Raw genomic sequence first — 21,082 nt, 5'->3', positions numbered from 1 at the left:
AAGTCATGTCAAGTTTGCAAATGAATACCATCTTGGTTTATTACTTATGAAATTTAAATGGTGAAATGTATCTACATGAAGGTCAGTAGAAGGTGTCTCTAGCTTCCTGAAAACATTAAACACTTCTTACAACTGATTTTATACAACTTATTTAATCGTTCATATTTAACCAATTACCTAATCTCCTATCCTTAACCCTAAATATTCTCATTCCTTGTTATTTACAAATATTTTTTTTATTGCTGCTCCATCAACTCCTTCTGACAGGACGTAGTTATATTCCCATAGGTTAACGTTACCTCTGGCCACGTTAACAATGACGATGGATGAGACAATGTGAGACGAACTGATAGTCGTACGAAGTTTTCTCCGTGCTCCCAATTTAAAACATTTACCGTATTAACGTTATTTGACATTTTGATAAAGTTTTGGCTAACTATAAACAATCTAACTACTGAAATAGCTACCGGATGTGCCGTGTCAGTTTAGCGGAAGTCGGATGACAAAATGCGGAAGCGCGAAGTATTAAAAGTGGGCGGGGCGGAATAAGGTGAATATAAACACTGAAAAAGTGTTAATTTCCACACTCTGAGCCCTCATTGGAGGAAACACGCGATGTTGTCAGTAGCCTATGCGTCTCCAAGATTGACAGATGAACGAGAAAATTAAATACCCGCATCAACCTGCTGAAAACGAAAGTAAAGAGGGAGAGAGAACAAACTCTAAAACACAAGTCACACTTATCACATGGGACGTAACACACCTACAGATCATGAGGTGTTTGGATCTCAACAGTACTGCAGGAAGACTCAAAATGCATTAGGAACAAAAATATGTCTTAAACTAATCAGATATATGTCATTTCACCACAAAATTGGTTTTGGTTAAAAATTATCTAATTGCACTGTTTACTTGAACACTGCACGAATACAGAGTTTCCTGCTGTTTGCACATTAAATTCTCAATATCTATTTCTGGTCATGAGGAGACGACGAGCACATGAACCATTATACTGTGCTGCTTATTTTTTAAACAGTAAAAACCTCATTCCGCGGCCAAAACAAAGCGTCTGTGGATGAGAGAAACAAACACAGGTGGGATGTTGTTATGCTACACTTCACAGACGATAGTGATATTTTAGTGTATAACACAAGTCATTTATGAAATTTTATTTAACAACAACATCAGCTCGTTCTGCGCGTCATGTCGGCATTTTAGGCAACGTCATTGCAGATGCACAGTCCTTTCAGTTTCGGTTTTCAAAACGATTGCGTGTTACATCTTCTCTCCATAAATTAGAAAAGGAATAAACCTCCCCTTTCAATCCGATCGAAATTTCATTTGGATCGAGCTCAATCGGATCGATTAAGGTGTGTATGAAGGCTTTTCAGTCAGATTGAGCCGTCAATCTCATTAATGGATTATTTGGTTGCATGTAAACGTATCTTGAAGGATTTATGCCGTAATATGTTTTTTAAACACTGGATTAAATTACATTTTAAGGAACGTTAAAACAATTAGTAAAGTAATGAAATTAGTAACAAGTAAAAATAATTTTAGAATGATAAAGTCATTATTAATCTTCACATGTATAAATGTCCCCATTGTTCTGCAGCCATGGGATCATCACAGCCCATTGAAGTGGCAGCTCTAGGAAGACCTCTGTATCCTGGTATGCTTTATGACTGCCGCAAGGATACCTTCATTCCAGGTGGTGTACAGTACCTATTAAAATGCTTTTTACTCTCTTTTTCACCCAAATGTGAATCAACAATGTGCTAATTTAGAGATTTAAGATAAAGGACACAACTATTAAATTAGTATAGTCTTATAGATACAAAATTGGCATGTTGACTTGAACAGTACATTGCGTCCTCACACGTTAATATTCAACAATATTATTGATCTGCCTGCATTGACATTATTATATGAGAACTGAGCTGGGCTGCATTTCCCAATAGCATCGTAAGCCTAAAGGCGGGCATACACTGCGATTTTCGTCCGATTTTGAGCCGAATTCTGACTCGTGCGACTCTTTTTCGGGACGAGCCGATTTTCAGCTTTGTCGTGCGTCGTTTGTCGTGCAGTGTTCGTGCGGTGTACAGGGGGAAACGAGAGGCGATTGACCTCTCACGACCGGCAATCGGATGGTCGGATGAATTTCTGGCATGTTAAAGCGAGCACACACTGTGCGATGTCTGTGCGATTTCAGCAAGGAACCTGTCAAATAAGTCTTACTTACAACGACTTTGTTGCTAAGAACTTATTTATTCACCAGCTTGCAACAGACACAGTCTAAACAGACACCGTCTCCATATGTCTCTAGCTACTGGATTCAAGTCCCGCCCCCCTTACTCTCAACCTATCCTATTACCAGGCTAGGTTGTCAATCAACATATGTAAATATCTATTCTCTATGACACCTCCCCCTTTAACTTTTCCTAAAGAAACACGTTATTGTAACCGTAATTCTTTATTATCTAACTAGCACTTGACCATATTCATTTTAACTATAATGAACATTTTAAACATTTAACAGTTTCCCATTTATCAATAAACATTTAACATCGCATTCCTTTAAGATGCATAACTCACATCCACTACACAATAATGTGCTCAGATTTTCAATTTACTCTTGACTATAAATTTAGTTTAACAGTTGGTTTTATTACTCTGCCGGACCTGGTCACAGTCACTCCTTGTGTTTCACCCGGTGTCTGCGACACTGGCTGATCCGCATTGCTGATGTGCAGTTTTTCAAGCTTCTGCGGACTCTTCGCTGTTGTTTCACACTCGTTATCAGCATTTAAACATTCCGCAGGCACTTTCTGTAAATGTCTGCGGTTCCGCCTCATCTCACCTTCCCCCTTCGGAGCCTGCACCACGAATGAGCGCGGTGCACTCTCCTGCGCTCTGACCTGCACTGGACCTTTCCACGACTTTTCCCCGTCCAGTTTCATCAGCACCGCGTCACCTGGCTTCAACTCAGGTAAGTTACGCACCCCGTGTCTCCGATTAAAGTAGAAGGCTTGTTGTGTTTTGGCCAAAGCGTCTCTTTCTCTCACCAACAGTCTATTTGGCCACTTTGGCTGCAGGTTTTTCTTCAACGTAGGCAACGTCGTACGAATTTTCCTGCCCATCAACAATTCAGCAGGGCTTGCCCCTGTAGATGAATGTGGTGTTGCGCGGTAACACATCAAAGCGAGGAGCGGGTCGTCCTGTCTGAGGATGCGTTTGGCTACTTGGACCGCGCGCTCGGCATGCCCGTTTGCTTGCGGGTTGTGCGGGCTCGATGTGACGTGTTCAAAGTCATATTTTTCCTTAAATGAAGTCCATGCCTCACTAGTAAACTGCGGACCGTTATCACTCATAATCTGCTCCGGTATTCCGAATCTCGCAAAAGTAGCTTGCAGTCTATTTATCACCTGCGCCGTCGTTGTCTTTGGCAGATGAAGGATCTCTATGAAGCGCGAGTAATAATCCGAAACAATCAGATACATCTGGCCCTTGTTCTCGCAAATGTCTATAGCCACGCGCTGCCACGGTCTGTCAGGTAGCAGGGTTGACTTCAGTGGCTCTTTCCTTTGTGTTTTCCTGTTTTCGCGACAGAACATACACAAGTCAATTTTGTTATTTATATCCGATGATATACCAGGCCACCATACGGATGAATTTGCCCGTTCTCTGCACTTTGTCAACCCTAAATGGCCTTCGTGGATGCGCTCAAGGATGTCCTGTCTCAGTTCACTTGGAATACAAATGCGCCTGCCCAGAATTATCAATCCTTCACTTATTGACAGCGCATCTTTCACAGAGAAAAAGTCTCTAACACCTTCCGGTACGTTTCTTACATGCTCTGGCCATCCCTGCTTAATGAACTTGCTTACTAGTTGTAACTGTTCATCTCTTTCAGTCGCTGCTGCGATCAGGCTCAACTTTGACTGCGACACGGGCAAGCCGGCTATAACTGCGTCAACGTAACAGGCTATCTCGTTCGCTGTAGGTCTACTGCTCGTTGTATCATCGCCTATCGGACTTCTCGACGGCGTATGGGCTACTACCAGTGTCTTCCCAGGTGCGTATTCCGCGGTCACTGCGAATCGCATTAGTCTCATTAAAAGTCTTTGACAGCGTATTGGTACCGCGTCCAAGTCTTTTTTATTAATCAATGGTACGAGGGGTTTGTGGTCTGTAATAAGGCGAAATCTGTCCAGGCCTATGAGATACTTCTCGAATCTCTCGCACGCCCAGACCCCGGCCAAACATTCCTTTTCAATTTGCGCGTTCCTGGTTTCTGCCTCATTTAACCTCCTCGAACAATATGCCACCGGCTTCCAGCTGTCTCCGTGCAGCTGTAGTAGGACTCCTCCCAGCCCGTAGCTACTCGCATCTGCAGACACCGCTGTGGGCTTCCCCGAATCGTAGTACGCGAGAACAGGTGCAGTCATTAAAGTTTCTTTAAGCTTTTGAAAAGCGCATTCTTGAGACTGGTCCCATGTCCATGCTACAGTCCCTTTTAATAAATCAAACAGCGGCCCGCCCACTGTCGCCAAGTCTGGAATGTAACGTCCCATGCAGGCACGTGCACAGGTAGGGCTCAACCTGTGCAGAGCACATGCCCTTTTTGACCTTACACTCCGAAGTGCCCTTTTTTTGGTGTTTTATTTTTTTTTAAATCAATGCTATTGGTCACCCTTTATGTCTGTCTGTCTGTTTTACAAATATTTAGCCAATGATAGTTCTTAAAACGAGCTTGTGTAAATCTTATTCGATCCTCAAGCTGTCAGTAAGCTGATAACTCCGCCCCCTCTATATTCACTGAATCAACTGAAGTTCCACAGCAGCCGCACACTCACAGTAGACAGCAGCTGAACGAAGTTTTGCGAAGGGTAAATAAATATCTTGTTGTTTGAATAAGTACTACTAAACACTATGTCTATAAAGGCTCATATTTTATTTATTTCATGTCTGACTCACTGACTAAGACATGTGGGACGTCGCCTGAGAGAGAGGTCTAGGCTAGCATTTGCCATCTAGTCATAGCCAATACATAGCCTACACTTAAATAGCCTGTGTGTGCATACAGTAGCATTTCATCTTTTATAAAATGCGATTTTGGCCAAATATATTTTACAACAGGAAAAACTGAGCACCCCGCCTATATAGCTACAACACACTAGTTTGTAACCTGTTGATGAAAATGTAATGTGATGCCGGCAGGCGCCGGCGACGTTTTAATGACGGACAAAAAAATGCACATTTGCACACATTCGCTGGTCAAAAACTATATATTGATAAGTAATACAACAACATATAATTTGTTTTTACCATCGGAAAATCATAACAGGTGCGCCTCCACGCTGTTTCGTACTGGAACTTACACAAAGCGACGAGTGATCCTCGTCACTTAGGTAACATATTTCTAAGAAATTTCTTATTTGATTTATGATTGCTGATACACTTAATTTATTAACATTTAGGCTAATCATGTTATGGTAATAATATTCAATTATGGTTAATTCAAGGCTGTTAATATGCATGCATTCGCTATCTAGCTAATTTTTTAATCTATATATTCTGTGCTCTCTGCTCGCCCTCACATGTATAAAATGTAGCAAAACATGGTTTTTCTACAGTAATGTTGTAACTAAAAAAAACATTACAGAAGATCATTGTGAAATCTTTATATTTTATCATGCAGAATGTAATTCATGATTTAATTCATTCCAAGGCTTCATTTATTTGATCCAAAATACAGCAAAAACAGTAATATTGTGAAATATTTTTACAATTTAAATAACTCTTTTCTATTTAAATTTAAATATTTTAAAATGTAATTTATTTCTGTGATCAAAGCTGAATTATGGTTGTTATTAATCGTGAATAAATCTAAAGCTTTTGAGACTATTATTTTGTGTTATTAAATTTGTCAAGAAGATGTGACCATTTCTTCCTTTTATGTAGGCTTACTAAATAATCTTGATAGAAAAAAGGGAGGGGGGTGCCCTTTTTCAGTTTCAGCACATGCCCCTCAAAAGGTCTGTGCACGGTCCTGGTCCCATGTAGTTTATCATCCCCAGGACCCGTTTCAGTTCACTCACATTTCGTGGGGCTTGCAGCTCTGAGATAGCCCTTACTTTCCCCGGGTCAGGCCTGACTCCTCTCTCGTCTATGACGTGCCCCAGGAAATAAAGCTCCTTCTGTCTGAAGATACACTTATCTTTGTTGAGCTTGAGCCCTGCACGCTCGATCCTCTCCAGAACGCGCCTCAGATGCTCGTCGTGCTGTTTTTGGGTTTCGCCGTGAACGATTAAATCGTCCATGTAGACCGCAACTCCCTCTAAGCCTCTTAGTAGTTCGTTCATTTTGCGCTGAAATATTTCTGGCGCTATGCTAATGCTGAATGGTAAGCGCTTAAAACAATATCTAGCAAACGGCGTTATGAAAGTAGTGAGAAGACTGCTCTCACTATGTAGGGGAATTTGCCAAAAGCCGCTTGCGGCGTCCAATGATGAGAATATGAGAATATTTTGGACCCGGCGAGTTTGGCAAGAATTTCGTCAGTCGTGGGTAGGATGAACCGTTCTCTTTTTACATGTTCGTTTAGTTTTTTCAGGTCTACACAGATGCGCACTTTCCCGTTAGGTTTCATCACTGGTACCATCGGTGCGCACCAGTCCGTGGGTTGCGTTACCTTTTCAATGACTCCGTTCTCCTCCATTCGTTGGAGTTCAGCCTTAACTTTGGGAAGTAATGGTAACGGCACTCTTCTCGCGGTGTGGACTGCGTATGGCTCTACATTCTCTTTTAGATTTATTTTAACTGGTTCGGTTCTCATTGTTCCCTGTTCACCGAATGCTGCGCTGACTTGCTCGATTCTTTTAACTAAGCCCATCTCTACTGCTTGTTCTCTGCTTAGCAAATTGTTCACAGTATCGCCCTCCATGACGTGAATTGTGAACTTGAACTTTTTTCCTTTGTACTCCGTGGTCGTTTCAAATTGTCCCAGACAATTTATCTTTCCACCTGGACTGTCATATTTCGCATGTGTCTGACTCAGCTTCACTTCACTTCCAAGCGAGTTAAAAGTCTCTTCATTCATAACGGTCACGTCAGCTCCGGTATCAATTTTAAATTTTACTCGCGAGCCTTGCACGTTCAGTTTCACAAACCAGTTCTCTGTGTCATCAGCCCCAGTTTTGCTTACCGTTCCCAGGTAATATGAATCGTCATCACTTGCCTGTGTGTGTGTTCCTCTTATTACCTCATTAACTGTCCTTGAGTAACACATACGCTCCCAGTGTCCTTTCTTTTTACATTTTCGACACTCAGTTTCTGCTGCGGGACATTTCTCCTTGTTGTGATGTTTCGTTTTTCCACATTTTCCGCACCTACCGCCACCGATCATTCTATAATTTTTTCCTCTCGCTGGCTTCTTTTCATCCCATCTTCCTTTCCTTTCAGGTCGTCTGCGTGTAACCTCCTGAACACTGCTTGGTGCACCTTCCTCCTGTTGGCTCACCTGCTGGGCGATGTCCTCCGCCTGCCTCACCATCAGCACCGCCGTGTCTAAGGTAAGGTCTGTCATCAGCTGTAACTTTCTTGAAAGCTCTTTATCTCTGATGCCAACCACGAGCTTATCTCTAATGTTCTCTGTTTTCTGGGCACCGAACTCACAACTCTCTGCTAATTCGTAGAGTGCACGGATGAACATCTCTGCCTTTTCCCCCGGCCTTTGTATGCGTTGGTAAAAGCACGCCCTCTCGTGGATGATGTTTTTTTTCGGGATGAAATAGTCATTAAACTTGTTCAGCACGGCGTCGAATTCTTTTTTCTGCTCGTCCCTCTCAAACGTGAACGAGCTGAATATGTTTTCTGCCTCTGGCCCCATGGCATATATAAGGGTACTCACTTGTACCTCGCCATCCTCCTCCGTGAGCTTCGAGGCTATCCTGTACCTCGTGAAGCGCTGTCGCCATGTGGCCCATTCTTGAGGTCTATCAAAGGTGAAGTTCGTGGGTGGGGCAAATTTTGCCATTTCTACTACTCCACAACTTCTGACACCATGTCAAATAAGTCTTACTTACAACGACTTTGTTGCTAAGAACTTATTTATTCACCAGCTTGCAACAGACACAGTCTAAACAGACACCGTCTCCATATGTCTCTAGCTACTGGATTCAAGTCCCGCCCCCCTTACTCTCAACCTATCCTATTACCAGGCTAGGTTGTCAATCAACATATGTAAATATCTATTCTCTATGACAGAACCTACTCACACTGAACGAGTAGATCGCATGCGATGTAAAGCCAAAGCTCAGGATTTCTGTGCTCACACTGTACGGTCCGAACGTCGAGCTGCGACTTCACTGCTCACACTATACGTGTGAAATATGCGCGAATCAGCGCGATAAATCCTTGTGCCGGGTCGCGCCTATGGACGATATCATGTAGTCTATCCAGAGATATTGTCAAAACAAGCATCAGCTATCAATATCAAGAAGATTTAGCATTTCCAATTTATATATTAAATTATTAGTAGGCTAGTATTATTGTATTATTATTATTATTATTATTATTATTATTAGGTAAGGCTACTTTTATTATTAAACTGATAGGCTATTATAATTAAATAGCCACGCAACAATTTCATAGCGCATCACCGCATAACCAACGCGCTGTGAGGATAATAAAATATTAGCCTACATAGAAGCTTTACTTCTCCTCATTAAAAATTGTCTAAAACATTTAGGTTGATTACAATGAATTATATACATATAATTAATTATTAACAGTCTATAATATGTCCGAACACTGCAATAATTCATCAATGAAAATTAAAAACAGCTTTATTTAAAAAAAAAAAATTAATAATAAAAGAGGCAAAGTGTACATCGCAGGTGGCTTGGAAGTGGGTAATGGTTAATCCATTTTGCAACACGAACTGGAGGTAAGCAACAGTAATAGCTTTGAACTACAGAACTTAAAGATCTCCCTTTTTTCGTTTTTTTTTTTATTTATTTATTTTTTTGCTGCAGATGAAACTGTTTTCGCGCAGGCGCAGTGAGGGAAAAAACACTGAGTTTAGGGCAATCGGTTCGTAGCTCTGCTACGAATTTCTAAAATTTCTAACATGCCTGAAATTCATCCGACCATCCGATTGCCGGTCGTGAGAGGTTAATCGCCTCTCGTTTCCCCCTGTACACCGCACGACAAACGACGCACGAAAAAGCTGAAAATCGGCCCGACCCGAAAAAGAGTCGCACGAGTCAGAATTCGGCTCAAAATCGGATGAAAATCGCAGTGTATGCCCGCCTTTAGAAATTTTGGTCGCTCCTCGTGACTATATCGCACAGTTGAAGCAGAGCTACGAGCCGATTGCCCTAAACTCAGTGTTTTTTCCCTCACTGGGCCTGCGCAAAAACAGTTTCATCTGCAGCAGCAAAAAAAAAAAAAAAGAAATGACGACGAAAAAAGGGAGATCTTTGAGTTCTGTAGTTCAAAGCTACAAATTACTGTTGCTTACCTCTGGTTCGTGTTGCAAAATGGATTAACCATTACCCACTTCTTCCAAGCCACCTGCGATGTAGGCTACACTTTGCCTCTTTTATTATTAAAAAATGTTTTTGAAATAAAGCTGTTTTTAATTTTCATTGATGAATTATTGCAGTGTTCTGACATATTATAGACTGTTAATAATTAATTATAGGCTATGTAGCCTATATAATTCATTGTAATCGACCTAAATGTTTTAGACAATTTTTAATGAGAAGTAAGCTTCTATGTAATATTTTATTATCCTCACAGCGCGTTGGTTATGCGGTGATGCGCTATGAAATTGTTGCGTGGCAATTTAATTATAGGCTAATAGCCTATCACTTTAATAATACAAGTAGCCTAGGCCTTCCCTAATAATAATAATAATAATAATAATACAATAATACTAGCCTACTAATAATTTAATATATAAATTGGAAATGCTAAATCTTCTTGATATTGATAGCTGATGCTTGTTTTGACAATATCTCTGGATAGGCTACATGATATCGTCCATAGGCGCGACCCGGCACAAGGATTTATCGCACTGATTCGCGCATATTTCACACGTATAGTGTGAGCAGTGAAGTCGCAGCTCGACGTTCGGACCGTACAGTGTGAGCACAGAAATCCTGAGCTTTGGCTTTACATCGCATGCGATCTACTCGTTCAGTGTGAGTAGGTTCCTTGCTGAAATCGCACAGACATCGCACAGTGTATGCCCGCCTTTAGTAGATCGTAAAAACGATCGTACGACTGATCTTAATATTACGGTCTGTTTCCCAAAAGCATCGTAACTTAAGTAGGACTTGAAAATCTTCGTAGAACTACGAGTGCTCTGGAGTAATCGTAAATCCCTAAGTGCATCGTAGAACTACGAGTGCTCTGGAGTAATCGTAAATCCCTAAGTGCATCGTAAGAAGACAGAGTTATGAGGTCACCTGCAGGACAACCGGCAGATTACTGTCATGGTGCGCTGGAAAATAGTCAAGGATTCAGATGCGAGTGAATAAGTATTTATTAAAGTCAAAAAGAGAAGACAAGAGACTCAATTCGACAGGCAGCATCCACATGGATGACTCAGTGTAGAAATAGCAGATAATCTCAAGTGAACTCGGAGAAGAAATACAGAAGGTCCTCAGGGAAACTCAGGGTCGGAGTGGTAGATAATCCTCTGGCAACTCGGGCAGGCTCGGCAACGCAGGGACTCAGTGGGCGGACTGCAGATCCAACGTAGAGACGAAGATCCTCAATGAAGCGTCATAGAAACAGAACAGGAACAGGAGAACAATCGCACAGACCCAGGAGAACCTCCACAACCATCTGACAAAGACAAGACGAGTGAGCAAACAATATATAGGACATCCTCATTCAGAACAGCTGGCGCTGATCGGCTCATCAGTGGATAACGAGCCATCTGATGAGCCGCGCCCATTCACTCAACACGCACACACATAGCGAGGGAGAGTCAATGAATCCGTGAACCGTGACAATTACACCTTTATTCAAGTGAAATGTAATTATACGGTTTTGATTGTACTTTAAGTTTATTTACACTTACACTTTATTACTCGTTTTTTGTTTAAATTAATTTCTAAATTAAATAATTAAAAAGGGCAGAAAACAAAACAAAAAAATAGAAATAATTTAATCCAATCATTTTAATCTCAATTAAATGAATGAACTTTTTTTTTTTTATATAAAAGATGACATATGCTTCAAAGACTGAGGAAAAATGGAAAAAGGAAAAATAACGATGAACTAAAAAAATAAAAAATCTGTCAATGACTTGTACCATGTATTGGGCATTTCTTGATTGGCCATCATGTGGCCCCATCATGCCATCTTTGAGCTCCTCCTCCTCCTCCTCCTCCACCACCTCTTCATCTTATTCCTCGCTATAAGGACACTCTCATATGTCCTGACTATACAACTACAAAGATTCTCAAACTGCTGAGGTGTGTGGCTGCAGTCTGGACAACAGAAGGCCTGGGAGGGTTGTTTGGAGGACTAGGAGATGTGCCTGGAGATGGCAGATGAAACTGATAGTTCCTCTGAGCATGAAGGACCTGACTCGGGCTCAGGTTGAGTTACCCCTACTCCTCCATGGATGTCAATACCACCACAAATGCCATCTGAAGCACTTGTGCCAAGTATTGACAAGGCCTTTTCTTCCTCTGCTGTGAGAAGGGAGGACTCATTGGGCCCACCACCTGTTTTATTAAATGTTGTCCTCTGCAGTGCCCATTTCCTTTTAGCAAGGCTTGCCACTTCTTCCTGACCTCCCTCCCTGATGTTTTTATGCCCCTAGTTGCAGTCAGTTTTCTAGCAATATACTCCTACATTTTTAGTTTTTATTTATTTGTTTGACTGCCCTTAAACCTGCTGAAAATAATACATTTGGATAGCTCCACCTCATATAAAATGACATTAATCTCCTCTTTTAGAAAATGTTTTTTTTTTTTTTTTTTTTAGTTTAGCCATTTTGCTGGTGTCTCTACCCGAAGGTTTGTGCTTTTTATAGATTCCAAAATACAAGCGTGTGCTACAATTACGAGCACTTGACATTTCAGCACTTGACAAACGGACAGCGACTCTTAAGTAGCACTTAAAGCACAGCTGCGTGCGATCGTGCTAAGGGCATTTTTGTGAAACGCATGTGAAATGAACACGAACGTTCATAAAGTCGCTCGTAGAAAATCCTCGTAAGTGCTAAGATCCATCGTTGTCTGGAAACGCAGCCCTGGGCAGCCCAAGTTGATCGTAAAAACGATCGTACGACTGATCTTAATATTATGGGCTGCGTTTCCCAAAAGCATCGTAAGCCTAAGTAGATCATAAAAACTATCGTACGACTGATCTTGATATTACGGTCTGTTTCCCAAAAGCATCGTAACTTAAGTAGCACTTGAAAATCTTCGTAGAACTACGAGTGCTCTGGAGTAATCGTAAATCCCTAAGTGCATCGTAAGAAGACAGAGTTATGAGAACACCTGCAGGACAACCGGCAGATTACACCTTTAACTTTATTCGAATGCAGTGTGATTATAATATAAGGTTTTGATTGTACTTTATTATACACATTTCATTACTCTTTTTTGTTGTTGGTTAAATTAATGTATACATTAAATAATTAAAAAGGTCAGAAAACAAAACAAAAAAATAGAAATAATTTAATCTAATAATTTTAATCAAAATTAAATGAATGAACAAAAAATAAATAAATGAAATCCTTTAAATCTGTTAAAAATGACATCTTTGTTTCGCTTTATCTCCTCTAAAAGGACATTAATTTCATCTTTTTGAAAGGTATATTCTCTTGGGTTTTTTTGTTGTTTTTTTTGTTCAGCCATTTTGTCAGTGCCTCCGCCTGTAGGTGCTTTATATATACTTGTCTTGATTGCTAATCCACAACAGATGACAATTATTCAATTACGTTCAGAATACGATTCCATATAAGGTTATGTTTCAGCACTTCACGAATGGACAGCGACTCTTAAGTAGCACGTAGAGCGCATTCTCGCGCGTTCATGTTAAGTGCATTTTTGGGAAACGCTCATGGAATTGCTGCGAGCATTCATAACCTTGCATGTAGAAAGCGCTCTTAAGAGCTAAGATACATCATTATTATATGTGTGTGTATATATATATATATATATTAATTAAATTAATAATTTTTTTACAACAAAAATGAACCATCCCTGAACTTACTTAAGCTGGACGATGGCGCTATTTTCTTTTAGAAACAAACTTTGTTGCATTATTTTTCTGTTCTCTCTGTAAAGCTGAAACAATCTGTATTGTAAAAAGTGCTATATAAATAAAGGTGATAAAGGTAACTGTTAAAGCCATGTCTCATTTCAGGTGTCACTCTGTGGGATAAGAAGTCACTGAAGGAAGATTTGGACACCCATCCACAGCCCATGACAGATTTGAACTTCAGTAGCTCCGACTCTCTCTCCAGTAAGTCCAGTCTCCTGGATGTGAGTGCTTCCCTGAAGGCCAGCTTCTTGGGAGGGCTGGTGGAGGTGGGAGGATCTGCCAAGTTCCTGCGTGACACCAAATCCTCAAACCAACAGTCCAGAGTTACAATGAATTACAGCGAAACCACAAGATTCGATCAGCTCACTATGAGCCATCTGGGTCAGATCACTTACCCTCAGGTCTTTGACCAGAAAACTGCAACTCATGTGGTCACAGCTGTACTGTATGGAGTTCAGGCCGTCTTGGTGTTTGATCAGACATTTTCAGAAGACGAAGAAAAGCAGGAGATTGAGGGAAAACTGAATGTCATGGTCCAGAACATCAAGGGATTTTCTACTGATGGACAAGGAGCTTTACAAATGACAGAAGATGATAAGAAAATGGCTGAGAGCATCACCTGCACATTTCATGGTGACGTCCGCCTTGAGCAGAACCCCACCACTTACATGGATGCCCTAGAGGTGTACAAGAAGCTCCCCACTATACTGGAGAAGAATCCACAGAGTGCAGTTCCAATAAAAGTCTGTCTCTATCCTCTTTCTCTACTGGATACAAAAGCAGCTAAGTTGGAGAGAGAAATCACCACACGTCTGGTTTCCAACACTGAAGATATAATCGAGGGGCTGGGAGAAGTACAGAGGACTTGCAACGACCTCGCCAGAAAAACACTGGTAAATGTTTTCAAAGACATCAAAGAGAGGCGCAGTTTATTTCAGAGCTCTCTTAACATTTACAAAATGGTATTCCTAAAAGCAGTGGCCAAGGTCTTGCCTGCTATTCGAGGAGGAGAGATGGAGCAACATTCATTGGAAGACATCCTGAAGATCCACTACAGCTCCCCCTTTAATGCTGAGATGCTTAACCAGTGGTTAGATCATGCAACGGATGAAGTTAACATCTTGAGTACTCACACCGAGATACTGAAGGGAATCAAAACTGAAGACTCAAACCGTCTCAAAGCCATCCTCGTTGATCCTAATATTGATGTTGTGGTGTGCTTGACCTTCACATCTCTGAAGTATGAAGACCCGTATCTTTCAGCCCTGAAGAAGTTTCGGGAATCTGATGAGTTTAAAGAGCTTGATGTGGGAGTGAAACACAATTATAGCACATTAGCATCTGTCAGAAAGTGGTTCAATGATCCTGATGTCATCTCAAAGATGAGAGAGAACTTATCTCTTTTCAGAAGTTTTTCAGAGGCTAATAAAGATGAAAAGAGATATCGATTCATTATTTCTGCCATCTCCGATCCCTCCAGTCCTGGCTCCTCTATCTATCTGTATGAATCAGGGAAGCTGTCAGACACACAGTTCCAGCCCGTGTCGAAGCCTCCCCCACCAGAAGTAGAGAAGGTCCTGGCGGACAGTGTGACCCTGAAACTGCAGAAGTCCCCAACTGGAGAAACTGTGCAGTTCAGAGTGGAGTACCAGCAGGAGAAAGCAGATTCTGGTGCTGAGGAACAGTGGATTATCATAAACACCGCTGATGAAGACTTTACTCTGACTGGATTGGAGTTTGGAAAGCAGTACTCGATCCGCTACAGGATAGTGGGTAAAGTGGGAGTGAGTGAAGCCAGTGACACTATCGGCCCCATACAGTCTCCAGGTGAGTGTCATATGCACATTTCTTTGCATTAAAGGGATACTCCACTTTAAAATGAAAATTCTGTCATCATATACTCGCCCTCATGTTGTTTCAAACCTGTATGAATTTCTTTCTTCTGCTGAACAGAAAGGAAGATATTTAGAAGAATGTCAGTAACCAGACAGTTTTTGGTCTCATTGACTTCCATAGTAGGAAAAAAATATACAACATATTCTTTAATAATTATTATTAATTACTCTTAATAAATGCAAAGCATACGGACGTTAATTGTAGAGGAAGTAATTGAACTGACCGCAGGAAAATAAAATCTATAAATTAAGGTATGACAACAAATTCAAGCTTCAATGCAGCGTGATCTCATGAGAATACGTGTGTATTTTTACGTAATGTGTTGTTCTACCACACATACATTTACTTACGTTTTAATACACAGAGAAACGTATAATACTGATGTATTTATAGCACTAAAACGCAAAATATTTATGTATGAACAACGGGTGTATATCTATTATATATATATATCTTATATATATATATATATATATATATATATATATATATATATATATATATATATATTTGTATGTATTCCTATTTATGAATATTAAAATAGTGGCATTAATGTTTTGACTCTATTGCATTCAATTGTCTTATCAATTACATTTTCAGTCGCATTTATAATTGCAGTTTACTCATTTACTTAAGAAATAACATTTCGCTCTGTTTGTGACTTTTGCTGCAAACTCATTTCAGAGGATTATTACATGTTGTTAAACAAGACTACACTTTAAAACCGTAAAATGAATAACATTTCTTTAATCGTTTAACCATTTTGTAATATTTAGTTTGTTTGCCGTGAGACACAAAAGGCATTTTCTCCTATAGAACAATAGAACCATAAAATACACCTGTACGAAAGCCCAACAACGCCCCCTGGAGGTATCTTTATGTATGTGACTTTGTTGGTGCTTGAACGGGCATGGACAATTCAGGGCATTTCTGAACCAGTGTCAGAGTCTATATACACAGGCGGAGAGACTGACTTGTTTTTTTTTTTTTTTAACAAAATGGACTGCTGCATGTGTGTTGTTTTCGTGAGTGATTGATTAAGTAGTAAGTTATCCGTTTTATCAAAAATGGCTGTAAAAAAATAATTCTGCATCGTTTATCCTTTTGATCTTTCATTAAAAAAAATGTGCAAAAATCGAACCAATAAATCAAATTATTTCAATAAATAATTTAGCTTATGGTGATAATTGTTCACCACGCCACCCTGAATCAATCAGGGAATATCTAAATAACCCAGTAACAAATACTAGGGGCCCTATTTTAACGATCTGAAACGCAAGTGTCAAAGCGCAAGTAACTTTGTGGGCGGGTCTCGGCGCTGTTGCTATTTTCCCGGCCGGATAAATGGCTCTTGCGCCAGGCACAAATCTAAAATGGGTTGGTCTGAAGTAGCTTCATTATTCATAGGTGTGGTTTGGGCGTAACGTGAAATAAACCAATCAGAGCGTCATCTCACATTCCCTTTAAGAGCAGGCGCGTATTGCTATTATAACGTCGGATTTGCCAGGTGCGTGCCAGGAGCGGTTCACAGCCGAGGAGAGCAACGCTCTCGTCACGGCCGTAAAAGTGAGAGAAGTGACATTGGGGATGGAGAAACACACCCAAATTAGCTTCGGTTAAACAGGTGTATAATAATGTGGGTTAATGTGTAAGCTAGATGTATGCTTTTATAATAAATTGTCTATCTATCTATCTATCTATCTATCTATCTATCTATCTATCGTTTGTAATAATATGATTTGCAAAAATGAAAACTGCTGCTTCTGTGTAGATTGGAGAATCAAAGTGTATGCGCGTTGTGCATGCTATACATTATGGTCAAGCATGCGCCCTTAAAATAGCATCATGAACAACGCGCAACGTGCCACTGACTTTAGACTAGGTTTTTTATGTCAGAGGCGCAATTGTTTTATGGAACAGTAAAATAGCACCAGGGATTGTTTGCGCCGGAACACGCCTCCTTTTTTGCGCTGAACCGCCCAGGGAGCGCAAGTTCATTCCCTAGTTTAGCAACGTGCTTCTGTGGAGGGAAAAGCGCGCTTTGCGTGGGTGCAAAATAGGAATGAAACATACATCGCTGTACAAAGTCAATTGCGCTGGGTGCAAGATAGGGCCCTAGGTCACACAGGTTCGTGTGTGCCAGGGAGGTCAGAGACACAAATGCAAATAATTTAATAAGCAGTCTTTATTAATATACAAAAGTTCAAATAGGTTCTGCTTTAAAAGGTGCCCAGCGCCACATTTATATGACACTTAGCAAGAGAAATCACAGAGGGCAGTATGAAATGGCAGCACCAACACAGTCCTCTACCCACAAGGGTAGGAGGAGTCTCAAGAAAAGAAGATTCAAACAAAAAATATATGTACCAAACAACCAGGCTGAGTCGACCAGCAGAAGGACTACTTAATGGCTTTTCCAAAAGCGCAATCCTACTCACACACACACACACACACATCACCGTGCACTTGGATCACACATGCAGGCACTTCAAAAGTGTCAACCACTGCAACACCACCACTACAACACTGCAAGAGAAGGTCCTTCCGCCTGGCCACCTCAGTTCCTGGGAGAAACAAAATAAATAAATAATTGAGTTTAGTAAAACCCCAAAATAAACAAAGAAAATATCACAGCCAAATTACACATACAATAATCAAGATTAAGCCTTAAAGGAAACGAGATGTTACTAATGCTCATTTTACTACAATTTTCCAGCCATCTTACATAACACTTACCACAAGAGGATATCTCTCACATATAATTCCCACAGGCTAACGTTTAGGGCTGGACCCGAATAATCGAATATTCGTATATTTGTTCGTTGGGTTGGTATTTGATTTGAAAATTTGACATTCGAACATTCGGGGGGGGTTTTTTGCACGTCTGGGATCCCCCGCAAAACCATTGTCATTCGTGCTTGAATAAGGCCGGCACACACTGGCTGCGTGGCATGTCCGTTTTTATTTCGGCTCTCAAGTTAACAGGTTGGAGTTTGCACACTGCCTACGTGAGACACGCATCTCAGGCGCGGCTCGACCCATGCGGAAAACGCGTGCATGTTAGAAATAGAACCGATGCCTGAGTGATCCAGCAACAGGAGTGTTCTCTGGCTATAGAGCGCAGAACAGCGGAGTTTGTATGGACCGAAGTGCATGTTTGAGCTTGTCTTTTGGGTTAAATCAAATCAAATCAAATCAAGTATATTTGTATAGCGCTTTTCACAATACAGATTGTATCAAAGCAGCTTCACAGTATTAAAATAAAATAATACAACAAAGTTTGTTTCTAGTGGAATTTATTGATTGATAGAATAAAATTTAATATCCCCAAAATATCCCCAACTGAGCAAGCCAAAGGCAACAGTGGCAAGGAACCGAAAAAACTCCATCAAGCGGCCTAATGGTGTCCTAAAACTCCATCAGGTGACCTAATGGAGAAAAAAAAAACCTTGGGAGAACCCAGGCTCAGTCGGGGGCCAGTTCTCCTCTGGCATTTATGAACTAGAGGCCGGATTGTAGTTTGAAACTGTGAGATTAACAATATTATATGAATGCCTGGCTGAAAAGATGCGCCTTTAATCTAGTTTTAAACTGGGAGAGTGAGTCCGAGCAACGAACAGTATCAGGAAGGCTATTCCAGAGTTTTGGAGCCAAATGTGAAAATGCTCTCCCTCCTTTGGTTGATCTGGATATCCTAGGTATGACCAAAAGCCTCGAATTTATTGATCTTAAAGAGCGCGATGGATTATAGGGTGATAGAAGATCCGTTAAATAGACTGGAGCTAAGCCGTTTAGGGCTTTATAAGTCAGTAGCAATACCTTATAATTAATACGGAACTTTATAGGTAGCCAATGTAGTGATGATAAAATCGGTGTTATATGATCATATTTTCTTGATCTAGTAAGAACTCTAGCGGCTGCATTTTGGACTAACTGTAGCTTGTTTATTGAGGATGCAGGACAACCGGCTAATAAAGCATTACAGTAATCTAGTCTCGAGGTCATGAATGCATGAACTAACTTTTCTGCATCAGAAACTGATAGCATATTACGTAGCTTAGCAATGTTTCTAAGGTGGAAAAAGGCTGTTTTTGTAACATACGAAATATGATTTTCAAAAGACAGGTTACAATCTAGTATAACACCCAGGTCTTTTACTGTAGAGGATAAAGTAACAGGACATCCTACGATGTCAAAGTTGTAGTGTGAGAGGTTCTGTGGGCGGTTTTTTGAACCGATAAGTATTACCTCTGTCTTGTCTGGATTTAATAATAGAAAATTACGCGTCATCCAATCTTTTATATCTTTAACACACTCTGTCAATTTGGATAATTTAGCGTTTTCATCCGGCCGTGATGAAATATATATTTGAGTGTCATCAGCATAACAATGGAAACTAATTCCATGTTTCCTTATAATATTTCCAAGTGGCAGCATATATATTGAGAATAACAGAGGGCCCAACACAGATCCCTGCGGCACTCCATAGTTTACTGGAGTTATGATCGATTTTTCTCCATTTAAATAGACAAAATGGTAGCGGCCTGATAAGTATGATCTAAACCAGCTTAATGCTTGTCCTTGAACACCAGTATATTTTTGTAGTCGATCTAAGAGTATTGTATGATCTATAGTATCAAACGCAGCACTAAGATCAAGTAAAACTAGTATTGAGATGCAGCCTTGGTCAGAAGCTAAGAGTAAATCATTTGTGATTTTAACGAGCGCAGTTTCAGTGCTATGATGCGGCCTGAACCCAGACTGAAACTTTTCATAGATATCATTTTCTTGCAAGAAAGAGCCCAGTTGAGTGGACACAACTTTTTCTAGTATTTTAGACATAAAAGGTAGATTTGAAATGGGTCTATAATTTGCTAGATTATGCGGGTCTAATTGTGGTTTCTTAATGAGAGGTTTTATCACTGCCAGTTTAAATGTTCTTGGAACATGACCTAAAGATAAAGACGAGTTAATAATATTGAGGAGAGGCTCTTCCACTACAGGTAACACTTCCTTCAGTAGTTTAGTTGGTATAGGATCTAATAAACATGTTGTTGTTTTAGATGAAGTGATAAGTTTATTTAACTCTTTTTGTTCTATAGTTGTAAAGCACTGTAATTGTTCTTGCGGGGGGAAAATTGAGGCTGAATTATAAGGTGCGATTGAGGATTGAACGTTTACAATTGTGGTTCTGATGTTTTCTATTTTCTCAGTGAAGAAGTTCATGAAATCATTACTACTAAACTGTAACGGGATATTTTGTTCGGGTGACGTCTGTTTATTTGTTAGTCTAGCCACGGTGTTAAATAAAAACCTAGGATTGTTTTGGTTGTTTTCTATTAGTTTGCGGAGGTGCTCAGCCCTGGCCGCTTTTAGGGCCTTTTTATAACGTGACATACTGTCTTTCCACGCGATTCTAAAGACCTCTAAATTAGTTTGTTTCCATTTACGCTCTAAATTACGGGTTTCTCTCTTTAGAACATGCGTAGTATTATTGTACCATGGTGCTTTAATTTTCTCTGCGACCTTTTTTAATCTAACGGGTGCAACAACATCCAATGTTCTAGAGAGAATGGTGCTCATAGTGCTAGTTAGTTCTTCTAGTTCATCTGTTTGTTTGGGTTCAGGCAGCAGCTGAGACAGATCAGACAAGCAACTCGAGAAATTATCTATGGTGGATGGAAGGATTGTTCTGCCTGGTCGAAAACGCGGCGCCGCATGACATATTACAGCAGTACGTAATATGCAAGTTACCAAGTAATGGTCAGTGACATCATCACTTTGTGGAATGATATCTATATCGGTTGGATCGGTTCCATATGATATAATTAAATCGAGTGTGTGATTAAGACGATGAGTTGGTCCGGTGACGTTTTGTTTGACCCCA

The 21,082-nt window shown here is 40.4% G+C and overlaps 1 protein-coding gene across 2 annotated transcripts in view; it reads left to right on the top strand.

Annotated features, from left to right (window-relative positions):
* The first annotated feature begins 1,250 nt into the window (after positions 1-1,250).
* LOC311081591 (cytolytic toxin-alpha-like) overlaps positions 1,251-21,082 on the top strand; it is a 53,564-nt gene continuing 33,732 nt past the window's right edge. Inside the window, exons 1-4 of one of the 2 annotated variants that reach the window (XM_084112135.1) lie at positions 1,276-1,370; positions 1,616-1,711; positions 7,465-7,574; positions 13,402-15,126. In XM_084112135.1, coding sequence (XP_083968261.1) covers positions 13,461-15,126 — 1,666 coding nt within the window. In that variant the 5' untranslated portion in view covers positions 1,276-1,370; positions 1,616-1,711; positions 7,465-7,574; positions 13,402-13,460. Of the gene's footprint in view, positions 1,371-1,615; positions 1,712-7,464; positions 7,575-13,401; positions 15,127-21,082 lie in introns of both variants that reach the window. The other variant, XM_084112134.1, reaches the window with a different exon arrangement.

This window comes from Abramis brama (genome assembly GCF_963993115.1).
Source record: "Abramis brama genome assembly, chromosome: 4".
NCBI lineage: Eukaryota > Metazoa > Chordata > Actinopteri > Cypriniformes > Leuciscidae > Abramis > Abramis brama.
Note: the sequence above shows the minus strand (reverse complement) of the source record. Positions and strands in the feature narration are given on the sequence as shown.